The sequence below is a fragment of the Halichoerus grypus genome, chromosome 1 (genome assembly GCF_964656455.1).
Source record: "Halichoerus grypus chromosome 1, mHalGry1.hap1.1, whole genome shotgun sequence".
NCBI lineage: Eukaryota > Metazoa > Chordata > Mammalia > Carnivora > Phocidae > Halichoerus > Halichoerus grypus.
Window position 1 is genome coordinate 213,921,433 of NC_135712.1, and position 13,025 is coordinate 213,934,457.

The following is a 13,025-nucleotide window of genomic DNA, read 5'->3' on the forward strand; positions in this document are numbered from 1 at the left end:
ACCTGTGCCGGGGCGGGGGACAAGGGACCTGGGGTGGGGAGGTGACAGTATCTGGTTGTGTTTGTCTCCTGGGGCAGCCATAACAAAGGCCCACAAGCTGGGGGGCTTAAAACAACAGGGATTTACTCTCTCTGTTGGGGGGGGGCCCGAAGTGTGACATCAGCTTGTCAGCAAGACCACGCTCCCTCTGAGACCTTGGCAGAGCCCCTCCCTGCCTGTCCTAGCTTCTGGTGGTGGCTGGCACTCCTCGGTGCTTTCTGGCAGCTTGCATTGTTCCCATTTCTGCCTCTGTGGTCACATGGCTGTCTCCTGTGTCTGTGTCCGAATCTTTATCTTCTTATAAGGACACCAGTCATATTGGATCAGGGGCCCACCCTACTCTGGGATGACCTCATCCTAACTAATTATATCTGCAATGACCCTATTTCCAAATAAGGTCACATTCTGAGGACTGGGGTTTAGGGCTTCAGCGTATCTTTTGAGGGGACATCGATTCAACCTGATAGAAGCATTTGTCTAATTATTCTCCCCAAATTTTAAGATGTCTTAAATACTGCATTACACAAAAAGTCTCAGAGAGGATTCCTCGGTAAGGCAAGCGCAGAATCCCCCTAGGAGCAGCAATTCCATTCCTGGGAGGTAGCTTGCAGAGGCGAAAGCAGGTGTTCAAACACCTGCACACACATTATACACAGCAAGACTCAAAGGAGCCGGACGGTGTAAACGACCAAAATGTCCATCAACGGGTGAAGGGATAAATGAAATGTGGTCCGTCCACATATTGGAATATTATTCGGTCACGAAAAAGAGGGAGGGGCCCACACGCACGGCCCCGGGGACGGACCCCGAGCCCACGACGCTCAGGGAGGGAACCAGACACAGAAGCCACACGGGTGTGAGTCCACGTGGGTGACACGTCCGGAACAGGCTCATTCACGGACGGGAAGGGAGCTCGTGGGGGCCGGGGGCTGGGGGAGGGCGGGCCTGGGACACCCAGCAGGGGCATCTTGGGGGCCCTGGGCACATCTTCTAGCCGACCTCCCACCCCACCCCCCAAAAAAACATTCACAAGCTTGGAAATTCAAATTCCACTTTTTTTACTTAAAAAGTCCAGATTGAGCAAAGGTAGAGGCTGCCTCCGCCAGGGTCCCTCATCTGGATGAGGGAGGGGAGGGTCAGTACCAGCCCCCCCAATTCTGGGGTGCAGGAATCTGAGGGCCACAAGCAGAGGGTCCCGCCCCGAGTATGAGAGCATGTCCCTGCAGCGTGCCTGCCTGGGGCGGGGGGGGGCACCTGTGGTGAGCACCTGCTGGGGGTCCCAGCGGGTCGGGGGTGGGGTTTTCTACCTTGTCCCTGGGCCGGTCCTCGAGATCCGGTGTAGCAGGTATAACCCTCCCCACCCTGGGCGTGCCAGTGGCTGGGGGTCCCCTTGTGTCCTGGGTTCCGCAGCCCCTGTGCTGCTCCCACGTCCCTGTAGTGTGATGTGCAAGGGGAGCGGGCCTTGCTGGGCCTTGGGGCTCCGGGTTCTAGGCGTGTCATGTACAGCAGGTGATTTTTCTGGGTTCAGGGTGCTGGGGGAATTGAAAGCTAGAGGGATGCTGTAGCAATTTAATTTTAGGGGGGCTGGAGCCCCCAAGGTGCAGGATTGGGCATGGCCCCAAAAGGTGGACCCCCAATCCTCCTCCATGGGGTGGAGAAGGGGCCATGACCAAAGCTTGGTCTTCTCTGGATCCGTGGGGCGGCGGACACCCTCATAGGTGCTCACTGTGACAGGAGAGAAGGGGAGGACTCGTGATGGGGAACCCCCATCATTTATCTGCCCTGACCCCCAGGATGGGGGTCACCATAGGTCACCAACCCTCAGTTCTTCCAAACAGATGCCACGGTGGGGGCCAGGAGTCCATCCCACCTAACCAGGACAGCTGGAAGCCACCCAGAAAAACCCACGAGCAGCTGCGGGGAAGTTCTAGCCCCCCCCAGTGGATCCCACCGGCCAAGAGGGATTGGCATTTCCCGCCCAGCAGCATTCATAAAGTCCCCGATCTGATCGGCGCCCCCCAGCGGTCCGGCCACTGGTCGCCTGTATGAAATAAGCCCCTCCTGGTAGATCCCGTGTGGGCGGTGGCCTCGGAGTACGATCCCGCAGCCGGATCCCACCCGGCAGCGCCCAGACTCCGGGACCCCCGTCGGAGGCCGAAATCCAGTCATTTCCGCGGGGCCCAAGGCAGGTCTAGCCTCAGGGAGCCCCCCCAACCCCCGTGCAGGGAGGCCCCATCCGGGCCGAGCGGAGCCCGGGGGCGACCCGCCCCGTCACACACCTGGCGACCTGGGCCAGGATCTCCTTGATGCGGACGATGAGCTTCTCGTGCTGGGCGGGGTCGCGCTCGATGGCGCCGTGCAGCCGAGCCATGTAGAAGTCCAGAGTGCCGAGAGTGGGCGTCTCGCCCGTGCCTGGAGAGGGCAGGGACCGGTCACCGGAGCCCGGCGGGGGAGTCGATGCAGCCGGGGCCCCACAGGAGCAGAGATCAGAGGGCGGGGGGGGGGTCCTCCAAGGGCAGGGTCCCGGGGAGGGGGCCAGAGGCGCGGCGCGTCGGTGGGGTCGGGTGGGGGATCAGGACGTCTAGACCCGGAAAAGTCAAGGTCAGCTGTGGGCGGGGGGCATTAGACGGAAAGTGGTGAGGGCGAGGCCGTGGGCGGAGGGCGGGTTACAATGGGGAGGAGGAAGTAGCCGAGGTCAGCTGAGGCCAGAGCGCGAAAGGCCAGAGGGGAGGGGGGGTCACGGGCAGGACCGGCGCGGGCAGGGGGCAGCGAGGGCGGGCGCGTGCTCTGCTCACGACAGGGAGGAGTCATTCGGTGCCGGAGTCGCACGGCCGGGGGCGGCGCTGGCCGGGATTTCTGGGGTAGGGGCTCAAGGCTGCAGGGGTCCAGGCTCGCAGCAGCTGGGGGCGGGGCCAGGAGGTGGAGCCGGCGGGGCGGAGCTCGCCAGAGAGAGGGTGGGGGAGGGGGCGGGGCCCGATGGTGGGCGGGGCCCGATGGTGGGCGGGGCCCGACGCGGGGGCGGGCCCGACGGGGTGGGCGGGGTCTCCGCACCGGGCACCGGCAGCGAGGCGAAGCTGGCGGTGAGCGCCTGGCGCACGGCCTGGAGCTGCTGCTGCAGCGCCAGCGTCCGCCGCTCCTCCAGCGCCAGCTCCTGCTCCAGGCGCTCCCGCGCGCTGCTCATGCTCTGCGTGTGCCTCTGCAGCACGGCGTTCTGCTCCTCGAAGGCCACGTTCATCTTGCGCAGGCGCCGCAGCTCTGCCTCCCGCGCTGCAGCGTGGGGGAGCCGATCAGAGCCTGGAGCTTCCTCCCTGCCCGCTGCTGGGCCTCCGCCTTAGCTGTGTCCCCCCCCTCCCCGACCCCGACCCCCAGGCCGGCTGTCACTGCTCTGCCTCCAGCCCCACACCTCGGCTTCGGCTCCGGAGGGGCGGGGAAGGTGGGCGCCTCTGCTTTTTTGAGTGGGTGGTCAGTTCCCCCCACCCGCCACCGCCCCCGGCCTTGGCACCCTTTTGGCCCACACACTCTCCCAACACCCACTTCCCCAAGAACCCCTGGTCAGTGCTCACCTTTGTTTTGGTCCAAGAACTCTTCAGTGAAGATGGGGACGTCAAAGGTGGAGAAGCCATCACAGTCCCCACCCTGGGACGACAGGACAAGATGATGAATTTGGGGGGGGGGCAGCCAAAACCCCTCTGGGACGTCCCTCAAGCTTGGGAGGGATTCCTCTGGCCATCTGGGTCGAAGTCCTTTTACCAACATTCCCACAATGTGGCTGCCCCACTCTGCTTGCACACTTGGGAGGAGGGGCACTCCCTTCCTCCCGTGAGAGTTGGTCTGGCTCACCCAGGGCTTAAAGACCTCCAGACCTTTCTTGCCCAGCCATGGTCCTTGGAGCAGGAGTACTTACCTTGTGTCCATTCAAGAGGGTATTCATGAGCCCAGAGCCCGAGTCTTCTGGTGGGGAAGGAGGGCAGGATCAATCAGCCTGGCAGGTCTCCTCTGAGCCCACATATTGCTTTGCGAGTGCCGCCCTCCCCCGCCCTAGTTAGCCCTGCTCGTCCTGGGGCAGGCTCCTGCCTAGGCCCCCCAGTGTCTGTGTGCCCCCATGTCAGCACTGCTCAGCCCTGCCCACTCACAGCTGTCCGCTTAGGTGTCTCTCGTCTTCATGGGACCGGGAGTCCCATGGAGGACGGTGGGTGGTCTGCCCAGGGTCACCTGTCTCAGAGCCCGCACCCAGCTGCCTGGGGGCTGGGTCCCTTCCCACCTTTCTTGATCTTCTTTTCCTGGATCTTCTCCGTGCACATCTTGTAGGCTTCTGACTGCTGGTACGCGCGCAACTCCTTCATGTACTGCTGCTTCTCCCGCTCGGCCTCATCCAGGTACCGCTGGTGGGGGCAGCGGAAGGCTTGGCCCAGCCCAGGGGCAGGGGCGGCAGGCCTCCACGGCCAACACCCCATCTCCATCACTCAGCTCACTATGCCCCCACCTTCCCGTAGCTCCCTACTGTCCTTGGAGACAAAACCCGCCTCCTCGGCCTCCTGCTCAGGGCACTCCCCGCCCCCCCACCCCCCCGCCCAAACTCCAACGCTATAAACCTCTCCCTGTTGTCTCCAGGCTGGGCTGCCCTCCTGCACCCATTTCGCTTGTTGAAATACCACTTAGAGGGCGCAAACTAGTGGTGTGTTTCGTTTCCTTGATATTTTTGCAATTTGAATTACCAGGATTTGAAAATCGGAAGGTATCACATAAAAATCCAGCCCCCACCCCTACATCTTTACACCTATCCATGTTGGTTATTAAGTGTTACGTCGATTCTTGCCTATTGCTACCCTCCCCTCGCTTCAGCCTGCTGGGGAGAGCTCATGGGTGATCAGTTCTCCAGGCGGAAGCAAGGACCCCCCACATTCTGTCCTTTGGGGCATGTGGCTGCAGGGCAGTGTCCGAGTGGGTCGGGGCAAGGTCAGTGGTCCTGGGCCAGCCCCCTCCGTCCACACCTGCTTCTCCGCCGGCTGCAGCTTGCTCCACTCGGCACCCAGCATCTTGGTGATCTCGGGAAAGGGCAGATCTGGGTGGCGCGTGCGAATCTGCTCACGCCGCTCGTTGAGGAAGCGCACGTAGCCCGTGACCGGTGCCTTGGGCCCATTTGGCAGGATCTTCTTCCGCTTCTTGCCCTTGGGCCAGCCACGCTTCTTCACGGGCTGTGAAACCGTACGCGCCATTGGGAGGGGCCTGGGGGCTGGGGCAGGGCCAGAGGGATGGGCGGGGCCGATCCAGGAGACAGGGACTGGAAGGCCTGTAGGTACGGCCTGGTCAAGGGGCAGGATTGGGAAGGGGCGGGGTTCGGAGGTCCCGGGCACTTGGCATCTGGGATGGGGCTCGCTTGTGGGCGTGGTCTCTGGGATGGGCGTGGCTTCTATGCTGGAGGAAAGGCCCACTGGACAACGGGAAGGTACCGCCCACAGGGCAGTGGGCGGAGCTGGTATTGGGCGATGGGCGGGGCCTGGTTTAGTGGCAGTAGATCTCTTGGGGGCGTGGCATGTGGCACGGGGCGGGGCCTCAGCTTCGAAAGAAAATCTGGACTGTGGGCGGAGCCACAGCGAATTCAAATCTAGCCCGGGGTGGAGCTTCCAGGCTATGGGCGAGCCCCAGAGCCTCCCCCACCACAGCGCAGGGACTCGGGACTCACCTCCTCCTCGTGGGAACCCTTCTCGCCGGCCCGGGGGCCCTCGCCGCGCTCTTGCTTGACAGCCACCACGAAGCCCCCATGCTGTCCCGGAGCCTTGCCGCCCGCCGGCCTGGAGCCATGGGACGCCAGGGTCACCCCCATCCTCACCTCCATCCCCGACCGCGGAGCTGGCACGGAGGGGGCCTGAGTCCTGGGAGCAGGGGTCTGCGGGGGTCATTATCCACGGGACGGGGAAGGAGCACTCGGGGGGCCGGTAGGGACCCCTGGGAGGAACTGGGCCGGGGAGTTGGGGGGAAAGAGGCCGGTAGGGACGCAAGGGGGAGGTCCTGCCCCAGCTGTGTGGGGGGAGTCAAGACCCCGGGGGGCGGGGGGCGAGGGGCGAGGAGCTCCGCAGGGCGGGCGGGAGCTGGGCTGCAGCCCCGAGTGGGCTGGGGGAGGGGATGTCTCACTCACGCGGCGACCGCGCCGGGCTGCTTGGAGCCGTGGGACATGGCCGCTCCCGGCCCCACCTGGAAGGCAGACGCGTGGCCGAGTGAGGGGCGCCCGAGCCGCCGATGGGGTGGCCCGGCGGGGGAGCCCCGGAATGCCGGGCCCGGGGTGTTTGGAGGGGCCGGATCCAGGGGCGGGGAGGCCCTCGAGGGCGGGCGCCCCAGGGATCCTTTGTTGGGCGATCGCCCCCCGGAAGGGCCGGGCCCACCCTCCTCCGGTCCGGGAGGGGCCCCTCCCCGGCCCCAGGACCCCCGCGCCCCCACCCCCTCGCAGGGCCCGGAGTTCCGCGGCTGTTTTCACCTCCAAAGAAACTTTCCCGGACCTCTCCGCTGCTGCGACGCTCCAACCAACCGCCCCGAGCCCGCCCCTGCCGCTCGCCCCGCCCCCGGCATGCTAATACGGCCTCCGCGAGCTGTCGGATTGGGTGCAGTGTTTCCCTGGGGCGTGACCATGCAGATGAAGGTTGGCGCGCCGGTCGGCGATTGGCTGGGGCAACCGGGGCCGCGTGGGAGGTGGATAGGGAAGGCTGCGGGCGGGTGCGTCAAGTTCGGCTGCGCTCGGCCGCTCTCGGGACCAATCAGGGCGCTTTGAGGCCTTGCCGGGCGGAGCCCCTTAAAGGGCCAGTAGGCGCGGCTCGGACTCCTCCTCTCCGGGTGAAGGCGAGACCGCCCGCCCCTGCGGGATCCCGGGACCGGCAGGGCCAGATCGGGCGCCTCCCTAGTTGCCATGGAGACGGCGGCCGGTTGCTAGGAAAGGGGGTTAAGGTCCTTCCCCGCAGTGTCTTCCTCTCCCGCCCCAGGACAGGGTGGGACCTGTCTTAGCCTCTTGCAAACCTGGCGGGGAAGTTAGCCATCCATTCACTGAACTTAGGGCCCCCGGCCGCCCGCTGTGCCTAGTCCTGCAGTGAGCCGGCAGGGGCTGCTCTCCCCCTGGGGGCTCAGCTTTCCCTCCTGTGCAATGGGGACCTTGCACGATGTTTAGGACCAGGAGGCTGGGATACTGCGAAGCTGAGGTCCAGAACTGGGCTGAAAGCATTTGGAAAGAGGAACTGAGACAGGAAGGCTGCAAGGACCTCGTGAAGATGGAGGGGCAGGAGGCTCTGCTCTGGGATTTGCCCCCCCACCCCCACGCGGCAGCGTGGTCTTATGGCCTGAGCTGGGACTTCCCCTACTCCCAGGGTGACAGTTGTGGTCACTGAATGCTCACGATCTCTTATTAGACCCCAAACAACTGGCCCACATCACCACACTGCCATCTCCCTTCTCTGCTTCCTTGATGTTCCTCAGATACAAATACGTCCATTTCACTTACCCCTCCCCCCGGCCTTTGCACCTGGTGTGCCCTTTCCTCCTGATTACCTGCTGGCTCACTGCTTGTTCTCCTTCAGGTCTTTGCTCAAATGTCACCTTCTCAATGAGGTTTCCCCCATACACCCTGTCTTAGTTTTTCTCCATATGTTAGTTTCCCCTGTTAAAGAACAAAAAAAAAATTTTTTTTTTGTTTTAAGTTTTATTTAAGTAATCTCTACTCCCAGTGTGGGGCTTGAACTCATCACCCTGAGATCAAGAGTCGCATGCTCTATGACTGAGCCAGCCAGGCGCCCCTAAAGAACAAAATTTTAATGGAATAAATTTGAAGATCTAATGGGCTTTGTTAAGGGATTCATGGATGGGGCAGCATCCCATCTAGCAAGTAGAGGGGAGCTCCAAAGGATCCTACAAAATGGAAGGTTATATAGGAAGCAAGAAGGGGCAAGGACATTCTTACCAAGAGAAGAGAAAGGATTGTGCCTCCTTGCAAGGTCACTTTCCCTTAGCAGGGGGAAGAGCAGGAGGTCTTATTATGCACATTCTCTCATTTTCCTTTGGGGCAGAGAGGGAAAGTTCCTGACTGACCCATTAATACATTTCTGGGGGAGGGGTGCCTGGGTGGCTCAGATGGTTAAGTGTCTGCCTTCGGCTCAGGTCATGATCCCAGGGTCCTGGGATTGAGTCCCGTGCCGGGCTCCCTGCTCTGTGGGAAGCTTGCTTCTCTCTCTCTCCCTCTACTACTCCCCCCTGCTTGTACTCTCTCACTCTCTCTGTCGAATAAATAAATACAATCTTAAAAAAAAAAAAAAACATTTCTGGGGGAGGTTGAAGCTGCAGTTAGGTTGGTATTAAGCTCCACTTTGGTGACGTGGCCTAAGTGGCTCTTTTATTGGCCTGTGGTTTTTAATACTTTTTTTTAGATTTTATTTATTTATTTGACAGAGAGAGACACAGCAAGAGAGGGAACACAAGCAGGGGGAGTGGGAGAGGGAGAAGCAGGCTTCCCGCCGGGCAGGGAGCCTGATGCGGGGCTCGATCCAAAGACCCTGGGATCATGACCTGAGCCGAAAGCAGACGCTTGACGACTGAGCCACCCGGGCGCTCCATCACGTTAAAGCACCTAGAACACTGCCTCTAGGAGCTGCTCAATCCCTATCTGTTGAATAAACAAATGAGTGCATACAGTAAATTTCTCAGAGGCAAGTGCTTTGGAAAACAGCCAAGCAGTTCCTCAAAACATTAAACATGAAATTACCATGCGATCCAGAAATCCCACTCCTAGAGATAGACCCAAGAGAATCAAGAACACATGTCCACGCAGGAATTTGCACATGAACGTTTACAGCAGCACGATTCACAATGGCCGATAAGTAGAAACAACCCAAATGCCCATCTGTTGGTTAACAGATAGACAAAATGTGGTCCATTCATCTATTAGAATATTAGTGGCCATAAAAAGGAATAAATTAGGGGCTCCTGGCTGGCTCAGTCGGAATAGCCTGTGACTCTTGATCTCTGGGTCGTGATTTCGAGCCCCACGTTAGGTATAGAGATGATTAAGATAAACTTAAAAAAAGAAAAAGGAATAAATTGCTGATTCATGCTACAACAGGGGTGAACCTTGAAAACATGATGCTCAGTGAAAGATGCCAGTCACAAAAGACTACAAGTGTGTGGCTCCATTCATATGAAATGTCCAGAACAGGCAAATCCATAGAGACAGTAAGTTAGTGGTTGCTTGGGGCTGGGGAATTAGTGGGGATGGGGAATGGGGAGACACTGCTCAGGGGCACGGAGTTTCTTTTTGAGTGATCAAAATGTTCTAAAAATTAGACTGCAGGGCGCCTGGGTGGCTCAGTCGGTTAAGTGGCTGCCTTCGGCTCAGGTCATGATCCCAGGGTCCTGGGATCGAGCCCCGCATCAGGCTCCCTGCTCTGCGGGGAGCCTGCTTCTGCTTCTCCCTCTCCCTCTGCCTGCTTCTCTGCCTGCTTGTGTTCTCTATCTCTCTGTCAAATAAATAAATAAAATCTTTAAAAAAAATAAAATAAAATAAAATTAGACTGCAGTGACGGTTGCATAACTGTAAATATACTGAAAACCTCAGGGGAGCCTGGGCGGCTCAGTCGGTTAAGCGTCTGCCTTCCGCTCAGGTCATGATCCCCTGGGATCGAGTCCTGCGTCAGGCTCCTTGCTCAGCGGGGAGTCTGTTTCTCCCTCTCCCTCTGCCCTCCCCCCAGCTTGTTTTCTTTCTCTCTCTCTCAAATAAATAAATAAAATCTTAAAAAAACCCCCTCAGAATTGCACACTTTAGATGGGTGCATTGTATGTGAATTAAATTTCAATAAACCTGTTCCCCTAAGAGGCAGCCCAGGGCTGAGTAAGATGAGCATGCCTTGGAATCATGACAGACCCAGATTCCAGACCCTGCTCTGTTGCTTCATGGGACACACCACCCTTGCCTCTGATCTGTTAAAAATAATATAGGTAAGAAGTCTAAGCGGGAAGTTGGGGGAAGCCCCGCCCTCCAGGCCCCGCCTCTTTGGCTTGATTGACAAGATGTTGCGCTAGAAACTGTCCTCCCCCTCCTAAGGAACCACACAAGGAATTCAGGAGTCTTTCTGTACATCAAAAAGAGAGGAACTGTTTTGAGATTGACTTTTTAAAAAATACTTTACTTATTTCCTTTAGAGAGAGAGCGAGAGCCCGAACAGGGAGGAGCAGAGGGAGAGGGAGACAATCTCTAACAGACTCCGCACAGGGTGGGGAGCCGGAAGCGGGGCTCGATCCCAGGACCCCAAGATTATGACCTGAGCCAAAACCAAGAGTCCCATACTTAAACGACTGAGCTACCCAGGCGCCCCTGGGGTTGATTTTGAAAGCAGTTTGCAGCTCTTTGGCATCAAGAAAAATATCTTGCTACATGGATATTCTCTAGAAAGAATAAAAGTGTCTTCCGTCCAATTCATGCAGTCCATACACACCCACAGCCCCAAACAAGCAACATATAGAAGCAGCCTTTATACTATCTGACTTTACATCCTTCGTGCATTTATTTAACAGCAGATCCTTTCTGCCCCGAAACTATAAATCATTTTTTTCTTTTTCTTTTTTTCCAAGTAGGCTCCACACCCACTGTGGGGCCTGAAGTCATGACCCCAAGATCAAGAGTCACCAACCGCACTGACTGAACCAGCCAGGCGTCCCTTGTTTTTTCTTAGCAACATAAAGTTCTCTCAATACCTAGCCCTCAGTAAGGGCGCCTGGGTGGCTCAGTTATGTGTCCAACTCGTGGTTTCAGCTTCGATCATGATCTCAGGGTCATGATCTCAGGGTCATGAGATTGAGCCCCGCAAAGGGCTCCGCACTCAGCATACAGTCTGCTTGGATTTCTCCCTTTCCCTCTCCCTCTGCCCCCTCTCCCCAATCACGTGATCTCTCTCTCTCTCTCTCTCTCAAATAAATCAATAAAATCTTTAAAAAAAATACCTAGCCCTCAATAAAACCAGTAACCACAGCTGTCTAAAGTCGTAAATTTCGTTTTAGTTTCTTTGCATTCATTTCCGTGCCTCGCTTGGAAATTTGTACAGTAGGAAGCCTGGTACGGAGTCCCAATTTGCAGTCCCAGAAATACAAGATCCATTAAGGATGGCTTAAACTTCTGTTTTTGAAATGAACGTTATTTTGCAAATATTGTGCAAACTCATTTCATTTGTATAAAATTAGTGTAGGTAAGGCCACGGTACGCACACCATATTCCCCCTCACCAGCTTGCTAACACTTCTTACTAAGGCTTTTCCTACGTGCACACGCACGCACGCATGCACGCGCACGCACGTGTACGCGCACGCACTGTATTAGTCCGCTAGGGCTGCTCGAACAAAGCACCGCAAGCCCGGGCCTCAAACAGCAGAAGTGTATTGCGCCCCAGTTCTGGGGCCTAGAAGTCCAACAACAAGGACTCGGTCAGAGCTGGTTCCTTCTGCGGTCCTGAGGGGGAATCAGCCCCAGGCTCTCCCGGCTCCTGGGGGTCGACGGCCATGCTGGGTGTTCCTTGACTTGTCCAAGCGTCACCCCGATCTTTCTGCCTCATCATCCCTCGGTTTCTCCGTGTGTGTGTGTCCAGCTTTCCCTTTGTATTGGGTCCACAGGGGACTGCTCCAGCGTGACATCATCTTAACTCCCCACCTCTGCAATGACCCTATTTCCAAATAAGGTTGCATTCCAAGGTCCTGGGTGTTAGGACTGTCACCTACTTGGCGGGAGGGGAGGTTGCAGGGGAGGGGACACAACGTGAAGCACAACACACACACAAATGCAGTGGTCACAGCTGCCTGAAAGAAGGGGTGTGGGGGCGGGGGCCTCAGGCCTCTGAGGAGGAGGCAGCCCCGGCTGCTGTGGGACCCGCAGAAGGTCAGGGAGGTGGCCCCAAGCCCTAGGTGTGTGACTTGAGCAATTTACCGGAACTGTCTGTGCCTCAGTCTGCCGCTCCACAAAGTGGGACGATGACTATGTCTGCCTTCAGGAGGTTGTCGCGAGGGTTTAATGAGCTTAATTCATGGTCTCCCTTAGAACTGGGGTCAATGCCACCAGAAGCGGTAGCTGGTTTGGTCCGGGAAGCTGCAGACCCTGTTACAGAGAATTTTCTAGTACAGTGGCTGCTACCCAGGGTAGTTCAGGGGACACTGGACCATGCCCAGAAACATGTTTGGTTGTGACGACTTACTGGGGGGGGGTGTGCCCCTGGTTTCTACTGGGTGGAGGCCAGGGGTGCTGCGATGCACAGGACAGCCCCCGACCACAGCGAATGATCTGGTGCCTGTGCAGTCTCAATCCTCACCTGCCTCATCTCCCTTAGGCCACCCTGTGATGCTATTCAGCAGTGCTACTGTCACACCCATTTCACAGAAAGGGAAACTGAGGCTTGGGGGCTGGCCTGAGACTGCCTGGTTTGATCTTGGCTGTGGGCCCCCCACAGCCACCCTGGGATCTAAGGAAGTTCCTGGTTGTTTCCCAGTTTCTAGGAATCCTCCCTCCCCTTCCATCCACCCCGCCTCTCCTCCCCCTCCGCCACTCCTAGTCATCCAGAGCCCCTGGAGAGGAGATCAACGCGAACCCTCCCTTCCTACCTGCAGCTGGACTGGGGCCACCAGGACATCCGATCTCCAGCAGAGGGTGGGGGGCAGCTGGGACGCTCTGGGGACATCAGAGGCTCGGATCTCACTGGACTCCAAGGCTGTCTCTATCCTATTCCGAGGGCAGGGCATTCATCCCTCCTTTCTCACATCCTCCCTTCAGGCAGGACCGTCTCTGATCTTCCCCGCAAATCTCACATGGGCTCTTATGGGGGCGTGTGTGCTCTGCACTAGGTTCCCAACCCCTGTAGCCAAGGCCTGCTTTGGAATAGATGCCCCCCATCCCCACCCCCATCCGACTTTTTATCTGACTCTCCCAGCTCCTCTCAAAACCCTCCCATGGCTCCCCAGTGATCTGGAGGTAACGTCCAG

At 58.2% G+C, this 13,025-nt stretch overlaps 1 protein-coding gene across 2 annotated transcripts; it reads right to left on the minus strand.

Annotated features, from left to right (window-relative positions):
* Nucleotides 1-1,080: 1,080 nt before the first annotated feature.
* HMG20B (high mobility group 20B) lies at nt 1,081-6,567 on the minus strand. Of its 2 annotated transcripts, none has more exons than XM_036116090.2 (10): nt 6,512-6,567; nt 6,176-6,231; nt 5,723-5,831; nt 5,031-5,234; nt 4,301-4,421; nt 3,944-3,987; nt 3,603-3,675; nt 3,091-3,306; nt 2,319-2,451; nt 1,081-1,764 (listed from the first exon to the last, which is right to left on the minus strand). In XM_036116090.2, the coding sequence occupies exons 2-10, from the start codon at nt 6,211-6,213 to the stop codon at nt 1,752-1,754; spliced, it is 951 nt and encodes a 316-aa protein (XP_035971983.1). In that variant the 5' UTR covers nt 6,214-6,231; nt 6,512-6,567; the 3' UTR covers nt 1,081-1,751. The 2 variants fall into 2 exon arrangements, with proteins under 2 accessions (XP_035971983.1, XP_035971982.1); XM_036116089.2 differs by having other exon boundaries at nt 3,944-3,990; nt 6,512-6,543.
* Nucleotides 6,568-13,025: the final 6,458 nt, after the last annotated feature.

Coding starts and splice junctions, on each gene's coding strand:
- HMG20B (XM_036116089.2), bottom strand. CDS start 6,213: ATGTCCCACGGCTCCAAGCAGCCCGGCGCGGTCGCCGC. Junction 5,832..6,175: donor CAGCCCGGCGCGGTCGCCGC/GTGAGTGAGACA, acceptor CCATGGCTCCAG/GCCGGCGGGCGGCAAGGCTC. Junction 4,422..5,030: donor TGCAGCCGGCGGAGAAGCAG/GTGTGGACGGAG, acceptor TGCCCCCACCAG/CGGTACCTGGATGAGGCCGA.